Below are 19,382 nucleotides of genomic sequence, written 5' to 3'. Positions count from 1 at the left end.
TTCTAAATTCAGCAAATTTTCGTTTCGGTTTTTTATTTTCTTTAATTTATGTATAATTTTTCGATTTTTCAATATTCCGACTTTATAATTTTTCAGTTTCCCAATCTTCCCTTCAAATTTGCAACACTTCGCGTTTTCATTTTTAAATTTTTCAATTTTTCGATTTTCCACCTTTTGGATGTTTAATTTTTTTAGGTTTTGCAATTTTTCCATTTGTGATTTCACGAGTTTTCATTTTTTAATTTTTAGACTTTTCAATGCTTGTTCTTGTTTCAATTTTTACATTTTGCAATTTTTAGATTTTCCAATTTTTCGTTTCTTGAATTTTTCAATTTACAATTTTTTATTTGGGTTTCTGATTTTCTTTATTTCTTCAATTTTTCGTTTTTCGGTTTTTCAATGTTTTGATTTTATAATTTTTCTTTTTTCAATTTGAAATTTTTCGATTTTTAAATTTTTGAATTTTTAAATTTTTCAGTTTTTCGGTTTTCAATGTTCGATTTCGCTTTTTCGATTTGGTGTTTCAATTTGCAGTTTTTCGTTCCGGATTTTTATTTTCTTTATTTTTTCCATTTAAATTTTATCAATTTTTGTTTCTTCAATTTCTAAATTTTGCAATTTTTCGATTCTTTAATTTTTCATTTTCTCGAATTTCGATTTTTTCCTTCAATTTTACAACACCTCAGTTTTCATTTTTAAATTTTTCAATTTTTCGATTTTCTAACTTTTGGATGTTCCATTTGTAATTTTACGAGTTTTCATTTTTTTAAATTCTCAATTTTTTGCTTTTTGAATTTTTCGTGTCTTGAATTTTTGCAATTTTTTGGTTCGTTTTTTGATTTTCTTTATTTTTTCAATTTTGTGTTTTTCGGTTTTTCAGTGTTCTGATTTTATAATTTTTTTTCAAAATGAAATTTTTCAATTTTTCGATTTTCAAATTTTTCAATTTTTCGGTTTTCAATTTTCGATTTTGCTTTTTCAGTTTGGATGTTTCAATTTTTATATTTTGCAATATTTTGATTCATAATTTCACGACTTTTCATTTTTTAATTTTTCAATATTTAGATTTTCCAATTTTTCGTTTCTTGAATTTTTCAATTTGCAATTTTTCGGTTGGGATTTTTATTTTCTTTATTTTTTCAATTTTTCTAAATTTCTAAATTTTGCATTTTTTCGATTCTGTAATAAGTTTTCATTTACTCAAATTTTCGATTTGCAATTTTGACTTTCGGTTTTTTATTTTCTTTATTTTTATAATTTTTGAATTTTTCATTGTTTAGACTTTATTATTTTCTGTTTTCCAATTTCAATTTTTTCAATTTTTCGATTTCCAATTTTTCAATTTATCATTTTTTCCTTCAATTTTACAACACTTCTTGTTTTCATTTATATGTAATTATTCTGTTTTTCGATTTTCCAACTTTAGGATGTTTCATTTTTTAATTTCTTTTTTTTTCAATGTTTAATTTTTCGATTTTAAAATTTTCAATTTTCGATTTCACTTGTTGAATTTTCAATTTTTTGTTTCGGATTTTTATTTTCTTTGTTTTTTCAATTTAAATGTTTTCAAATTTTGTTTCTTCTATATCTAAATTTTGCAATATCCGATTCTTTAATTTTTTATTTTCTCAAATTTTCGATTTGCAATTTCTCGTTTCGGATTTTTATTTGCTTTATTTGTGTAATTTTTCAATTTTTCGTTTGTTGAATTTTTTCAGTTGCAATTTTTTGATTCGCAATTTCACGAATTTTTGCATTTTTAATTTTTCAATTTTCCGATTTTTCAGTTTTTCATTTCTTCAATTTTTTAATTTGCAATTTTTCGGTTCGGATTTTTATTTTATTTATTTTTTCAATATTTCTAAATTTCTAAATTTTGCAATTTTTCGATTCTGTAAGTTTTCAATTTCTCAAATTTTCGATTTGCAATTTTTAGCTTCGGTTTTTTATTTTCTTTATTTTTATAATTTTTATAATTTTTCAATTGTTCAGTGTTTAGGTCTTTATAATTTTCTGTTTTCCAATTTCAATTTTCTCAATTTTTCGAATTCCAATTTTTCAATTTCTCATTTTTCCCTTCAATTTTACAACACTTCGCGTTTTCATTTATATGTAATTATTCTGTTTTTCGATTTTCTACCTTTTGGATGTTTCATTTTTCAATTTTTCAGTTATCAATTTGCAATTTTTTGTTTCGGCTTTTGAGTTTCTTTATTTTTTTCAATTTTTAATTTTTCGATTTTAAAATTTTTCAATATTCGATTTCGCTTGTTGAATTTTCAATTTTTCGTTTCGGATTTTTATTTTCTTTGTTTTTTCAATTTAAATGTTTTCAAATTTCGTTTCTTCTATTTCCAAATTTTGCAATTATCCGATTCTTTAATTTTTTATTTTCTCAAATTTTCGATTTGCAATTTTTCGTTTCGGATTTTTATTTGCTTTATTTTTATAATTTTTCAATTTTTCGTTTGTTGAATTTTTTCATTTGCAATTTTTTGATTCGCAATTTCACGAATTTTTGCATTTTTAATTTTTCAATTTTCTGATTTTTCAGTTTTTCATTCCTTCAATTTTTTCATTTGCAATTTTTCGTTTCGGTTTTCATTTTAAGTGTGTAATAATAATTGCATTTTTCAAAATTTTTATTTTTTTCAATTGTTCTGTTTTAGGATTTTAGCGTTTTTTAGTTATTAGATTTTAAAACGTTTTTCTTTTATTCGCTTATTCACATTTCATTATTGTATTCATAAATTTTTTTAGATTTTTAGTTTATCAATGTTTCGATTTTGCAGTTTTCGAAAGTGGAAATATTGCAAGTCTGTAAAATTGAAAACTTCATATTGAAAAATCGAAAAATCATAAAATGAAAACTCTGAAAAATCTAAAAATTGTAAATTAAGATTTTGAAAAATTGAAAAACGAAATGTTGTAAATCGAAATACTGAAAATTAAAGCAATCGGATAACTGAGAAATTCAAAAATTGCTAAACTGAAAAATTTTAAAATTGGAAAACGGGGGAAATGAAAAATAAAAATCAAGAACTAGAAGAATTGGGAAAATCGAAAAATGAAAAAACAGAAAATGGATCGAAATTTTCGAAAAAAATAGCAAGCAAGTGGCTATAGAGCAAATAGACCTTCACGAGAGACGCCCTTCGCGCAGCTGTCGTCACGTGTCCTCACCCTGCGTCGTTTGTTTTTCACTCAACTTTTGTTGCTCGAATGTTCGTATTTAAATTTGTGCATCACGATGCAATTATTTTAATGTACTTGTTTTGCGTTTAAATCTCGTTGCAGCGGATGTTCGGTGTTGTTTCCTGACAAGTACGCGAACGTTGCATAAAGAATGATGTCATTGTCATGTAGATTCAGTTTTATTGTGTGGTTTTATGTTATGGCTTAATAGTGAATGCTGTATTCGCCTGTAATTAATTAACCCCAGGATAATATAATTCGTTGTGCAGCATTTGTGGTAGTTCTCTATTTTCGATAAAATCAAATATCTTTTTTTTGATTACAGGCTTAAATTAGTCTGGCCATTTTACAACCAAAACACCATCTCTCGACAATTATGTCGTAAGTATTACAAGCCCACATTTTGTAAATTTCCGACAATAAAATCTATTTTCATTTATTACAACCGGCTTATAAATATCCAATTAGACCGAAGGTGGTGTTAATAATTCGAAAGTAGGAAGGCAATCGGTAATCAACAACGATACAAAACAAGCTCAAAGGTGGAAAATGTTGTGACTCGATTAATTAAAAATTGCACCGTGTTGTAGTTTAATTTAATCGTATTTGCGTTCGCAAGCGTAATAAGACTTTACTTGGCCTTATTACAAACACCTTGTACAAATAACTTAATAGCTGGACGTTACATAATTTAAATAATATATGGAAGGCTTGCAATGAATGTTAAGCACAATTTGTCAGATAGTTAATAAATAATATATTTATTCTGACAATTTTTCGTACAAACTTGAACTCGTGCGGTAATAATATAAATTACAAAACCTACGCAAAATTTTGATTTAGTGCAAATTAACACCTTGATGCATTGAATTAAAATTTGAGGCACATAATTTGTTATGGGTTTTCCAATTAGTATGCACACTGAGAAGAAATAACAGTGTATTAAACAAATCGCAACGAATTATTACCGACAGAGCAATAAAAACATTATTAAAGACAGCCATAAATTTTTGAAAGTTTATCTTTGATTGTTGCATTTTCAATTCAAATTTTCAAACCAACAGCAACCTGACAGGCCGAAAATTCTATCAGAGACAAATCTTCAAAAATCCATGGTTTGATCGTATATTTTCTTTTGAACTCACGTCACTATTTTTTTTTTTCAAGCATGACTATACATAAAATTTTGTTAGTGTTATGCAATCATTACATCAATGTTAGTTTTTTACCAAAAACTCTTGAATGATTGAGTTTCTTAAATAAATATGTATATGTATGCATCCTATTATGCAAAGTATATTTTTCAAGGTAACCTTTATATGTTCGAAAAACTGGTATAATGTTAATCAGGTATAATTTCCTTCGTCTCTGAAGCACAATCTAATGCACAATTTTAGTTTCTTCGATAAATTAAAATATTTTCAAAGGAAAAATGTAGCCCCGCCCACCCGCCCTACCTCAATTGTGATGATTTTTTTATTCGTCGTGAGCCAAGAGGGTGGAGCTTAATTGCTAAAACCTTTTTTTTTTTACAGGAAATAAAAAACAGCAAGGTCAACGGATGATGTAAGCGATGCATAACTTCGTTGCGTATTTATCTTCCAACGGCAACGTTAACGGTGAACAGCAACCTTTAAGATAAGACTGATTTTGACAAAAGAACGCCTCAATTTTCTTCTAAGAAAATTGAGGCGTTCCATGTGAAAAATTTTCAGATGACGTCATCAATTTTTGGAAGAGAAGTGTTCTAGCAAACTATTATTATTATATTATTAATAATTAGACACGCAGTTCATTAAAACAAATTAGAATTACGAAGTTGATTCTTCAAATTTCTTGTTTAATATTTTTTGTGTAGGAATTTTTTTAACCATTTTCTTCCACCAACAGTTTCGTAGTTTCAGTAATTAATTAGTGTTTATATAGTAATATTGACAACAGACTGACGGAAACCGGAAGCATAGATATTCGTCAAAATCTATACGCAAAATAAAAAAAAAATAATTAAAGTATTGGTCTAATTTTTTGTGCTGACACTAATCTTCTCAGAAAACGTTAATTGCACGATTTTATGGCCTGAGAAGGTAAAAAATTCGGAAACGCGACACAGTACAGTTTGAGTGTGACTCTAAATCCTGGACTTTTTATATAGGTAGCTACATATAAAAAAAAATACAGTTAATTTCCGTTTCCACAATTATCTAATTGATACGAAAAGAGCTCTTTTAAAATAGATAGAAATTTAATTTCTCGAACCGAAGCTACTCCATTGGGCGAATGGCTACTTTCATGTTAGCTAGACAATCTCGGAAACTACCCGACTGATTGTTGTCAAATTTTATATGTATGTTAGGAATGTCAAGTAGATGGTAAAACGCTAACCAAAATTTGTCGAATCGTCCCTGCCAACAATGTGATGACGTCAGCTCAAAGTTTTGCATGATAAATGCCATTTAAGACCAATTTTTAATAAACGACTTACGTTTCTTCAGTTTTTCGATTTGAAATTTTTCAAGTTTTTAAGTTTAATTTTTTTAGTTTTTAAATTTTCCAACTTTAAAATTTTTCAGTTATTGAATTTTTCAATGTTTCGATTTTATAATTTCTTGTTTTTACAATTTTAATTTTTTCAATTTCTCGTTCCTTCAATTTTTCGATTTTTCATTTTTTTTTCAGTTTTTCGAATTTTTTTTGATTTTTCATTTCTTTAAATATACGATTTACACGTTTTCATTTCGGTATTTTATTTTTTTTATTTTTACAATTTTTGGATTTTATAATGTTTTGTTTTTCAAATTCAATTTTTTCAGTTTTTTTTTCTCCCATTTTTTGATTCGCAATTTTTCAATTTTTCATTTTCTTTGTTTCTTCAGGTCTACGATTTGCAACTCTTCGAGTTTTCATTCTAAAGTTTCTTAATTTTTCGATTTCCCAACTTTTGGATGTTTCAATAATTTTTCGGTTTTTCAATTTTTCATTCCTTCAGTTTTTCGACTTACAAGTTTTCGTTTCGATTTTTGATTTTCTTAATCATTTTTCTTTTTTTCAACCTGAAATTTCAATTTTTCGATTTGCATTCTTCAATTTTTCAATTCTTCAAATTTTCGATTTGCAAGTTTTCGTTTCGGTATTTTATTTTCTTTATGTTTCCTTTTTTCAATTTTTCATTTGCTGTTTCTTTAGGTTTACGATTTGCAACTCTTCGAGTATTCATTTTAAATCTTTCAGTTTTTCGATTTTCCAACCTTTGGATGTTTCAATAACTTTTAGATTTTGCATTTTTCGATTTGCAATTTCAGGAGTTTTCAATTTTTAAATTTTAATTTTTCGATTTTTCAATTTTTCATTTCTTCAATTTTTCGACTTGCAAGTTTTCGTTTCGATTTTTGATTTTCTTAATTTTTTCAATGTTTCGGTTTTCCATTGTTCTGATTTTATCATTTTTCTTTTTTTCAACCTGAAACTTCAATTTTTCGATTTGCATTCTTCAATTTTTCATTTTTTGTTTCTTCAATTTTCAGATTTTGCAAATTTTCGATTTAAAGTTTCTCAAGTTTCAATTTTTAATTTTTCGAATTTTTGGATTCTTTAATTTTTCATTTCTTCAAATTTTCGATTTGCAAGTTTTCGTTTCGGTATTTTATTTTCTTTATTTTTACAATTTTTGGATTTTGTTTCATTTTTTCAATTTTTCATTTACTTTGCTTCTTTAGGTTTACCATGTGCAACTCTTTGAGTTTTCATTTTTAAATTTTTAAGTTTTTCGATTTCCCAACTTTTGGATGTTTCAATAATTTTTAAATTTTCCATTTTTCGATTTACAATTTCAGGAGTTTACAATTTTTAATTTCAATTTTTCAATTTTTCATTTCTTCAGTTTTTCGATTTGCAAGTTTTCATTTCGATTTTTGATTTTCTTTCTTTTTTCAAATTTTTCGGTTTTTCAATGTTCTGATTTTATCCTTTTCCTTCTTTCAACCTGCAACTTTTTAATTTTTCGATTTGATTTCTTCAATTGTTCGTATTTTTTGTTTGTTCAATTTTCAGATTTTGTAAATTTTCGATTTAAGTTTCTCAAGTTTCAATTTTTAATTTTTCAATTTTTCGTTTCGGTTTTCATTTTCTTTATTTTTACAATTTCTGAATTTCCGATTTTATAATTTTTTCTTTTTTCAATTTGTCCATTATTTGCAGTTTTCAATTTCTTATTTTTTGTTTCTTCAAATTTACGATATACAATTCTTCGAGTTTTCATTTTGAATTTTTTCATTTTTTGGATTTTCCAACTTTTGGATGTTTCAGTTTTTAGATTTTGCAATTTTTCAATTTGCAATTTCACTAGTTTTCAATTTTTTGATTTTTCAATTTTCATTTCTTTAATTTCTCGTTTTTTGATTTTTCTATGTTCTTTCTGATTTTATAATTTTTCTTTTTTCGATGTAAAATTTTTCAGTTTTTAGATTTTTCAATTTTTTGATTTGCATTTTTTTAATTATATTTATTTTTATAATTTTTCGGGTTTTCAATGTTCCGACTTTATAATTTTTGTTTTTCAATTTCAATTTTTTCAAATTTTCTATTTCAAAGTTTTGAATTTTTCATTTTTTCCATGCAGCTTTTGGCGTTTTCATTTTAAAATTTTTCAATTTTTCGATCTTTCAATTTTTTAGACTTTTATCTTACATTTTTTTTCAATGTGAAAATTTTCAGTTTTTAAATTTTTCGATTTGCAATTTTTTGGTTTTCAATTTTCGGTTTTTCAGCTCTTAGATTTTTAAATTTTTTGTTTTTTGAATTCTAAATTTGTTAGTTCCTCGATTTTTCAGTTTTTCGTTTCTTCAATTTTTTAGGTTTCTATTTAAATATGTATGTAGCAATTTTAAAAATAAAAATAACAATTTTTAAAATCTTCAAACTTTTTCATTCATTCAATTTTTCAGTTTCCCCATGATTAATTTTTCAATTTTTCAATCTTTCAATGTTAGTGTTTCGATTCGATTCGTTTTTTCTTCTTTGCATTATTTGCAATTTTTTCGATTTTTAAGGTTCTGGTTTTTCAATGTTTCAATTTTTCGTTATTTGGATTCTTCGATTTTCAATTTTCCACTTTTTCGGTTTTCAACATTTCCAATAAAAAAATGCGAAAATTTCAAAACTGCAAAATCAAAAAACGATAAATTGAAGAAACAAAAAATTTAAAAATGGAAAGATTAAAAATTGAGAAACTTAAAAATCGAAAAAGTGCAAAAGCGAAAAGACGAAATATCGAAAATTAGAGAAATCGGAAAATCTGATAACTGGAAATCCAAAAATTGCAAAATTAAAAAATTGGAAAATCGTGTAATTGAAAAGTCGAAGATTGAAATTTTGAAAAATTAAATAAACGAAAAATTAAAAAACGGAAAGAAACATCAAGACAACAAAAAATTGAAAAGTCGAATAATTATGATAAAAAATTGGTCGAAGGTAAATAAATCCAGATTCGACTTCTCGATTTTTAATTTTTCGATTATACAATTTTCAGTTTTAATCTTCGCCAGTTTTCAGTTCTTCGTATCTGTAATTTTTCGATTCCCAATTACTTTTCAAATTTTACAATTTCTGTAGTTTTTGAAATTTATTCAATTTTCAGTCTTTCATTTCTCCTATTTTAAATTTTTCATTATTTCGTTTTTTCAAACTGCAGCTTTTTTCCATTTCTTTTTTCAACTTTTCGATTTCCATTGTTTACATTTTAATATTTAGAAATTTGGAAGTTTGAATTTGGAAATTTCGAAATTGAAAAACCGCCTCGATAGCCAATAATTGTCGGTTATAGAGTAAAAATGTTCTAAATAAATGGGCAGTCACTTTTACAATTTTTAAAATTTTGCAATTGATTGACATTTGAATATTTTAATTTTTAATTTTTCAATTTTTCAATTCTCCGCTTTATCAATATTTCGCTTTTAAATTTTTGGAAATTTCAAATCTTCGTTTCTTCAATTTTTCGACTTTTTCGATTCAACTGTTCCATTTTTGGACTTTTCAATTTTTAGCTTTTTCCATTTTTTGACTTTTAAGTTTCTTAATTTTTAGTTTTTCAATGCTTCAATTTTTCGTTTCTTCAGTTTTTCGGATGTTCAATTTTTCGATTTTTCAGCATTTCTATAAAAAAAAATTGATCGAAAGTTGTTTCGACCGAACTTAATTGAAATTGCGATTTTCATTTTTTATAATAACCATTATTAGTTAATAAAATAAAGATATGTATGTAATGGTAAAGTAAAAATCACATGGTATAAACAGATAATGTGTTATTTATGTACTTATTACTTCAATTTACTTTGTTATATAATCACTATCAAATTATTGTGCAACGTCAAAGCGTTTCTATGACGAGGTATTGAATTATTTTCCTGTTACATTTTATTTCAAATCTCTTACTAAGGTCACCGATATTTACATTTTCAACATAAATCAATATGCGATGATTGATGAAGATGCAAATACAATAAATAATACTTGAAGATTTTTTTTAGTAAACATTAACTTCTATTGAAATATGTCGTAACACAGGGAATTCTTGGATATTAGTATATACCTAGTAGAAAACGTTTAAATTGAGTGTCAAGTGTCAAGTCATTAAAACTTAACTACCGGCAATTCTGTCGCATGTACATATTTATATCCACTATTAAGTGCAGTGTGGGTGGATCTTCAACAAAACAATATCTACAGATACAACTAAAAAACTTACTCATGCTTGGCCTGACGATGGTACACGGAAACAGCCCCTCCACAGCCTTCACTTCATGCTCAGCCAAATGCTTAGTAATCGTGTAAGTATTCGGATGCTTCCCCAACAACTCCGGCGTCTTCTCCTCCAACTCCTTATCATCCAACTTCTTCACCACCGCGATCAACTCCTCCGCATCACACGGCTTCTCATAAATAATCTCCTCGCACTCCAGCCTATACGAATTCACGTAGGCGCTGCTCACATGCACCAGGACCTTCAGTTTGGGACACTCCTTCGCGAGCTCCGTGACCCTCCTCGTCCCCAAAACGTTGGTATTGACAGTGGTGCGGAGATTCTCCCCGAAGTCCAAAGTCGCAGCCGAGTGGATAATCACGTTGACGTTATCCGTAATGACCTTTCTGTCCTCGATGGACAAACCCAAGTTGTCCTCGCCGACGTCTCCGGCGATCGCTCGCACCTTCGCGAACGCTTCTTCCACGCTTCTGTCCTTGAGGAGGATTTCGAAGACTTGGGTGCTTTTTATTTCTTCGAGACGTTCGGCGATGGCTTTGCCTTTCTTGGGTCGGAGGAGGAGGTAGATGGTGCCATGGTTGGGGATGGTACGGAGGATTTTTTCTAAGAGGCAGATACCTACGAAACCGCTGCCTCCGGTTATGAAGATGTTCTTGTCTGCGTAGAACGAGGCGATGTCGTTGGACGCCATTCTGAAAAAGAATATCACCATTATTAATAATATGAAGTATATTTCTAGGAAATAGCCAACGGGGAAATATAGATATTCTTAATTTCTCAGCACATGCTTAACTTCGACTGTTTATGTTTATATTTAGAAAGAATTCAACTATTAACACCTTCAGATTACAAACGTCGGTGGTTAAAAGAAAATTAAATTTAATCGATTTTATTTCCTCAATGCAAAAGAGAGGACTGATTAATTATTCTACACTACGTTTTTTCCCAAAAACATTTTAATGGACGATTTACGATGACTCCAATTACCATAAAATATTTCTAAGATTTTACAGTTTTCGGTTTTTTGCAATTTTAAAATTATCTGTGTGAAGCACAAAATTTAGAAACTGTTTCCCAAAAATGTGAATTTCAAGGTAAAAACTCAATACGGATTCATAAACCACATGTACCGGAATTTCTTATTTTGTAATTTAAACAATATTGTAAATATTGGTTATCACGTCATTCTATTGTTGGTGGGGATGATTATCAAAATTTTGGTTAGCGTTTTACCATCTACACGATATTGATAACACACATACAAAATTTAAGAACAATCGGTCCAGTAGTTTCGCACATTATCCGTCTAATAAAAATCCGGACAGATGACAGACAGACAGACAGATAGACGGAAACTGGAGACCTATAGTAAAAATATGAATACAATGATAAACCACAAGAGTACACTCAACGTTTATTTATCCAGCAAAATGTTGAGATGACGTCATCAAATTTTGGAGGGGGTAAATAAATACATTTTGGTTAGCGATTTACCATGCTTATTGTAATTTTAAAACGTTTACAAGATTTCAGAACATTCGGTTTTAACGCTTCTAAGACAAATTATAAAAAGTAAGGAATAAAGGAAATTTAATAGAAAAAGTAAAGGCGGATTCATAAAGCACAGGTATATATAGATATATAGAAGTGTGATATTTATAAAATTCGAGAGATTTTGGTTAGCTCTTTATCATCAGAATGCCGATATTTTTAAACTACATACATCTAAAATTTCACCAAAGATTAGTCGTCTGTTCGGAGATTATCTATCTAATGAAATCGCCAACAGACAGACAGACAGACAGACACCATAGATTAATATAAATGCGACATACAGGTTGATTTTGCAAAACCACCCTTATTGACATTGGAGTCCTCAACCACCATTTTTTTTAATGTTTTTAGTGACAGTTTTTTTGGTTGTTTTCGATATACTGTATGATATTAACAGTGAGAAAAAAAAGAACAATTAAAATAATCGAAAATTCGAAAAATCGAGAAATCTAATAATCGAAAAATCGAAACCTTCAAAAATCGTAAAACCGAAACATTGAAAAATCGAAATATGGAAGAACCGAAAATCTAAAAAATGTAAAATTTAAAAATCTAAAATTTAAAAACCGAATAACGAAAAATCGAGGAATTTAAACTCTCAAATTTAAAAAATCGGATAACTGAAAAATCGAAACATTGAAAAGCTGTCAAATCGAAAAACTAAGAAATCGAAAAATCAAAAGATCAAGAAATCGTGGAGTCGAAAAGTCGAACAATTAAGAAACCGAAATAGGCTAAAATCGAAAAATCCAAATCTTGATAAATCGAGAAATCAAAAAACTTAGAAATTTGAAAAATTGAAAAATTGAGAGATTGAAAGATCCAAAGAACGAGAAATCGAAAAGTGATGAAGTCGAAAAATCGAAAAATAGAGAAATCGACAAAAAAAAGTTAAAAGTTGAAAAATTGGAAAAGCGGAAAAATCAAAAAATGAAAAAATGGAAAACTGGAAAAACTGAGAAACCGAAATAGGCCAAAATAAAAAATTGAAAAAATGATAAATCGAAAACCTGACCAATCAAATCTCAATAAATCGGGAATGAACAATTAACAAATCGAAAAATTGGAAAACAGAACATCTAGAGCCAGGAAGTCGAAAAATAGATAGGTTAAGAAATATTGAAAAATTAAAATATCGAAAGATCGAAAAATCTGAAATTTAAAAATCAAAAAATTGAAAAATCGAAAAAGTGAAAAGGTAGACACATCGAAAAACCCAGAAGTCAAAAATAGAAAAGCCGAAGAATTGAAAACTCCTAAAACTGAAATATCTAAAAACTGAAAAATGAAAGATCAAAAAAGTGAAGTCGAAAAATAGAAAGCTTAAAAATCGAAAAATTGAAAAATCAAAAAATTAAAGAATTGAACAGGAAAATCGAAACACTCGAAGGTCAAGAAATGGGAAAATCAAAACATGGATTAACTGAAAAGCCGAATAATTGAGAGTTTATAAAAGTCAAATTTGAAAAATTAAAAAATCGAAAATTTGACAAAATGACAATTGAAAAACAGAAAATCTAAAACCGGGAAGTCGAAAAATCAAAAGATTAAGAAATCGAAACATTTGAAAAATTCGAAAACTTGAAAAATTGAAATTTCGAAGAACTGAAATGAAAAATCAAGGAATCGAGAAATCTAAGATTTTAAAAATTAAAAAATCGAAAAATTGAAAAATCGAAAAAGTAAAAAAATCGACACATCGAAAAATCCAGGAGCCAAAAATCGGAAAGTCGAAGATTCGAAATATTGAAAAATCCCAAAACTGAAATAGCGAAAAACTGAAAAATGAAAGAAAAACTAAAAATTGGGAAATCAAAACATTGAAAAATCGAAAAATTTAAAACGACAATTGAAAACAGCAAATCTAAAACCGGGAAGTCGAAAAATCAAAAGATTAAGCAATTGAAAAATTGAAAAATCGAAAAAGTAAAAAAATCGACACATCGAAAACTCCAGAAGCCAAAAATCGAAAAGTCGAAGAATCAAAATATTGAAAAATCCCAAAACTGAAATATCTAAAAACTGAAAAATCGAAAGATCAAAAAAGTGAAGTCCAAAAATAGAAACCTTAAAAAATCGAAAAATTGAAAAATCAAAAACCTGAAAAATAAAAAAATTAAAGAATTGAAGAACAGGAAAATCGAAACACTCGAAGGTCAAGAAATGGGAAAATCAAAACATCGATTAATTGAAAAATCGAATAATTGAGAGTTAAAGTCAAATTTGAAAAATTAAAAAATCGAAAATTTGACAAAATGACAATTGAAAAACAGAAAATCTAAAACCGGGAAGTCGAAAAATCAAAAGATTAAGAAATCGAAACATTTGAAAAAGTCGAAAACTTGAAAAATTGAAATATCGAAGAACTGAAATGAAAAATCGAGAAATCGAAAAATCTAAAATTTTAAAAATTAAAAAATCTAAAATTAAAAAATCGAAAAATTGAAAAATCGAAAAAGTAAAAAAATCGACACATCGAAAAATCCAGGAGTCAAAAATCGGAAAGTCGAAGAATCGAAATATTGAAAAATCCCAAAACTGAAATACCGAAAAATTGAAAAATGAAAGAAAAACTAAAAACCGCGAAATCAAGACATTGAAAAATTGAAAAATTTAAAACGACAATTGAAAACAGCAAATCTAAAACTGGGAAGTCGAAAAATCGAAAGATTAAGCAATCGAAAAATAGAAAAATCGAAAAAGTAAAAAAATCGACACATCCAAAACTCCAGAAGGCAAAAATCGAAAAGTCGAAGAATCAAAATATTGAAAAATCCCAAAACTGAAATATCGAAAAACTAAAAAATGAAAGAAAAACTGAAAAATGGAAAACCTGAAAAATCCGAAAACTGAAATATCCAAAAACTGAGAACCTAAAAAGTCGAAAAATTGAGCAATAGAAAAATCCAAAAAGTGAAGTCGAAAAATTGAAAAAATAAAAAAAACAAAAACCTGAAAAATCGAAAAATTGACAGTTATAAATGTCAAATATGAAAAATTGAAAATTTGAAAAAACGACAATTGAAAAACAGAAAATCTAAAACAGGGAAGTCGAAAAATCGATTAATTAAGAAATCAAAACATTTGAAAAATTCGAAAAAGTAAAAAGGTAGACACATCGGAAAACCCAGAAGGCAAAAATAGAAAAGCCGAAGAATTGAAATATTGAAAAATCCTAAAACTGAAATATCTAAAAACTGAAAAATCGAAAAATTAAATAAGTGAAGTTGAAAAATAGAAACTTTAAAAAATCGAAAAATTGAAAAATCAAAAACCTGAAAAATCAAAAAATTAAAGAATTGAAGAACAGGAAAATCTAACTTGAAAAACTGAAATATCGAAGAACTGAAATGAAAAATCGAGAAATGGAAAAATCTAAAATTTTAAATATTGAAAAATTAGAACATCAAAAAACTGAAAAATCTAAAATTTAAACATCGAAAAATTGAAAAAACGACAATTGAAAAACAGAAAATCTAAAACCGGGAAGTGGAAAAATCGAAAGATTAAGAAATCGAAACATTTGAAAAATTGAAATATGGAAGGGCTGAAATGAAAAATCGAGAAATCGGAAAATCTAAAATTTTAAAAATTAAAAAATCGAAAAATTGAAAAATCGAAAAAGTAAAAAAATCGACACATCGAAAAATCCAGGAGTCAAAAATAGGAAAGTCGAAGAATCGAAATATTGAAAAATCCCAAAATTGAAATACCGAAAAACTGAAAAATGAAAGAAAAACTAAAAATCGGGAAATCAAAATATTGAAAAATCGAAAAATTTAAAACGACAATTGAAAACAGCAAATCTAAAACTAGGAAGTCGAAAAATCGAAAGATTAAGCAATCGAAAAATTGAAACATCGAAAAAGTAAAAAAAATCGACACATCGAAAACTCCAGAAGCCAAAAATCGAAAAGTCGAAGAATCAAAATATTGAAAAATCCCAAAACTGAAATATCGAAAAACTGAAAAATGAAAGAAAAACTGAAAAATGAAAAACCTGAAAAATCCGAAAACTGAAATATCCAAAAACTGAGAACCTAAAACGTCAAAAAATTGAGCAATAGAAAAATCCAAAAAGTGAAGTCGAAAAATTGAAAAAATAAAAAAATGAAAAACCTGAAAAATCGAAAAATTGACAGTTTATAAATGTCAAATATGAAAAATTGAAAATTTGAAGAAACGACAATTGAAAAACAGAAAATCTAAAACCGGGAAGTCGAAAAATCGATTGATTAAGTAATCAAAACATTTGAAAAATTTGAAAAAGTAAAAAGGTAGACACATCGAAAAACCCAGAAGGCAAAAATAGAAAAGAAAGAATTGAAATATTGAAAAATCCTAAAACTGAAATATCTAAAAACTGAAAAATCGAAAAATCAAAAAAGTGAAGTCGAAAAATAGAAACCTTAAAAAATCGAAAAATTGAAAAATCAAAACCTGAAAAATCAAAAAATTAAAGAATTGAAGAACAGGAAAATCCAACTTGAAAAACTGAAATATCGAAGAACTGAAATGAAAAATCGAGAAATGGAAAAATCTAAAATTTTAAATATTGAAAAATTAAAACATCAAAAAACTGAAAAATCAAAAATTTAAAAATTGAAAAAACGACAATTGAAAAACAGAAAATCTAAAACCGGAAAGTCGAAAAATCCAAAGATTAAGAAATCGAAACATTTGAAAAATTGAAATATGGAATAGCTGAAATGAAAATTCGAGAAATCGGAAAATCTAAAATTTTAAATATTAAAAAATTAAAATACCAAAAAATTGAGAAATCTACTGACACATCGAAAAATCCAGAAGTCAAAAATGGAAAAGTCGAAGAACAGAAATATTGAAAAACTGAAAAATGAAAGAAAAACTGACGAATCGAAAAACTGAAAAATCCCAAAACTGAACAAACCAAAAACTGAGAATCTAAAGAATCGAAAAATTGAAAAATCGAAAAATCAAAAAAGTGAAGTCGAAATATCGAAACGTTAAAAAAATCGAAAAATTGAAAATACAAAAACCTGCAAAATCGTGAGATAGAAAAATTGAATAATAAGCAAACTGAAAAATCCCCAAACTGAAATGTCCAAAAACTGAGAAATTAAAAAATTGAAAAATTGAGAAATCTAAAAATCAAAACCTGAAAAAATAGAAAAATTGAAAAACCAAAAAACCTGAAAAATTAATTAATTGAAAAATCGAAACATTTAAAAATCGTAAAATTGAAGAGAAAAACTGAAAACCGAGAAATTGAAAAATTGAGAAATTGTAAAATTGAATAATAAATAGGAGTAAATTGAAAAGTCTCCAAACTAAAGTTTCGAAAAACTGAGAATTCGAAAGTTGAGACAGCAGAAATTATGGTCGAAACCGGTTAGGATGTGTATCAGATCACGGATCAGACAGACAGACAGACACAGACAGACAGACACAGACAGACAGACAGACACAGACAGATAGACAGACAGACACAGACAGATAGACAGACAGACAGACAGACAGACATACAGACAGAGACAGACACAGGCAGACAGACACAGACAGACAGACAGACAGAGACAGAGAGACAGACAGAGACAGACAGACAGACACAGACTGCCAGACACAGATAGACAGATCCAGATAGACAGATACAGATAGACACAGACAAACTGAAATGGGAATTCTAGGAATTCAAGAAGTTAAAAATGAGAGTTAACTGAATTTTTGACAGTTTTATAAAGCTCATAAAAGCAGGTTTGGATGTCATAACTTCTTTAAAAATGTGACAGTAACGTTCTGATGATTTCAAAAAACAAGAAATCGTTTAATTTATTATGCACTGATGGCAAAACATTCAAAATAGTAAACTCTTCAGTCAATTTCAACATTACTAGCTAGTACATGCTAAAATAAGACCGATTTTGGCAAATAACAAACCCGCTAAGAAAAGAGAGGGTGGGCGGGGCTACTATCTTCTGAGATATGAGAGATTTTGGCAAATGAGATACCAGCTCAAAATTTTGCCGAATAAATCCTATCTAAAATGTACAAAATATGAAGAGTTTGTACTTGTATTTATCATTCCGCATGCGTGAATTTATTTTATTGATTTAATCAGGAACTAGAAAATCGAATGCTTTGAAATTTTGGACATGTTTTATAGTTATCATAAGCATGGTAAATTTTTAAATAAAATGTATTTGCTCATCCCCCCTAAAAAATTGATGACGTGATCTCAAAATTTGTCGAATAAATTAAGAAATGTGAAAATACAAACGTCTTTATTTAACAGGAATTTTAATAATGATATTCAGAACATTTTGTCGATTGTAGCTTACTACTTAACAGTTTTGATCCTGTTTTGAAGGAACGAACTCATTCAAATCAAACTAATTTCTACGTGACATTCTTCCGATGTATGAAGATAAACACTTTCAAGTTATTTTTCTGATCGAGGATAACCTAAGAACGTACAGTAATGGAGTCCATCGGGCAATTTGGTACTTTCATATTTTCTCGATATTTCATAACCCCCAGACAAGGTCGTAACTAGGGGGATACTTGGGGATGCTGAGCCTCCTCTAGATCTAGACAAGTTATAATTAACCAAATGTGAATGACTATATCGACAATAAAAATAAAATATAGTGTTTTATTCAATAAGCCGAAGTCAGAGCAATAAAAAAGTCTGGACCGTCCGCACTGATATTCGTAGAAAACATCTTTTAGTTTAGTTTCTGTTTCACAGTCACGTCTACAGGTTGATAAATGTTATCGCTATTTGCATTAAATTACGAGTACCATAAATGATTTTCAGTTCGGTCTTCAGTCACACCTCTGTTATTGTTACATACGGCACACGTGATTACATTGTGTCGTTATTTTATTGATTATAAATCACTGTTCAAGAATAACAATAGTACAATACTTTTATTATTAGTATTACAATGTATCTATCCAAACTGATATATGCGTCCTTGCAAAAATGTTGATGAGATCAACACAAAATTTTGTAATAGAAAAACTCGGGCATAAATCCTCGAAAAAGAAGTTTTGTTATTTTCTCAATGAATATTATAGTCGAAATTTGACAATATTTTATATTAGGTCCACGTATACTAACTATGTTTAGTATCTTCTGAGATATGCAAAAAGGACACGTAGTTTAAAACAGTTATCGCTGAAGGCAACCTTGGTATATATCACTCATCGTAAAATTTAAATTGCCTAAACCTTTTCTGAGAACACGAAACGAACAAACTTAGAAAAACACAAACAAAGCATTTAACAAAAACTAAAATAATTGCTTGGAATTACCAACAACGCGTATTCAAGTGGACGAATGTTTTATTCACCTAAATATTCTCTCACTGTGCACGCAAATTTCGGTTAGATAACCCAGATTTTTTTTTAAAGTTTGGTTAACTGTAAAATGTAACGAGACGAACGAGCAACGACCACCAGTCACTCTTCGTGGGCCAATGTAGCATTAATTAAGGTCACAAATGCTGGATACACCGATTTACCATTTTTAGATAATAAAAAACGAATAAATATTCGCAGCACTCACAAAAAGAAAACAATGAAGATGAGAGAGGCACTAGAACAAATATTTACAGAAAACACGAAGCGTTTGGTGTGATTAGATTCTTCTTCGATTTAAGAAAGATTTACGCAATAGAAGAGGTCAATGTTGACACTTACGATCGAAGATGATTAAAGCATTATTGTTCGTGCTGGAGTTTTTCTAGTTTTAAAATTAACGGTAATGTTTTTTTTATTGTTCTTTACGTTTACAAGTTGTTCGATTATTTTCAATTAGATGGAACTAAAGAAAACACGATAGTTGCAAGCCTTGGAGTTTGCTCTAACAATTGTTACGTCAGTGTTGTTTAAGGTG

At 27.9% G+C, this 19,382-nt stretch overlaps 1 protein-coding gene and 1 long non-coding RNA gene across 2 annotated transcripts in view; one reads left to right on the top strand and one right to left on the bottom strand.

The window, feature by feature from the left end:
- Positions 1-19,382, bottom strand: part of LOC135139121 (putative fatty acyl-CoA reductase CG8306) — a 39,519-nt gene that overhangs the window by 2,585 nt on the left and 17,552 nt on the right. Inside the window, exon 2 of the mRNA XM_064069231.1 lies at positions 9,935-10,641. Coding sequence (XP_063925301.1) covers positions 9,935-10,641 — 707 coding nt within the window. The remainder of the gene's footprint in view (positions 1-9,934; positions 10,642-19,382) is intronic.
- LOC135139125 (uncharacterized) lies at positions 3,340-4,783 on the top strand. The gene is made up of 3 exons (XR_010282121.1): positions 3,340-3,472; positions 3,521-3,576; positions 4,731-4,783. It is a non-coding gene; the product is annotated as an uncharacterized LOC135139125 (long non-coding RNA).

The sequence above is a fragment of the Zophobas morio genome, unplaced genomic scaffold, assembly GCF_036711695.1.
Source record: "Zophobas morio isolate AGI-343-1 ecotype UQ-CSIRO unplaced genomic scaffold, CSIRO_AGI_Zmor_V1 ptg000030l, whole genome shotgun sequence".
NCBI lineage: Eukaryota > Metazoa > Arthropoda > Insecta > Coleoptera > Tenebrionidae > Zophobas > Zophobas morio.
Note: the sequence above shows the minus strand (reverse complement) of the source record. Positions and strands in the feature narration are given on the sequence as shown.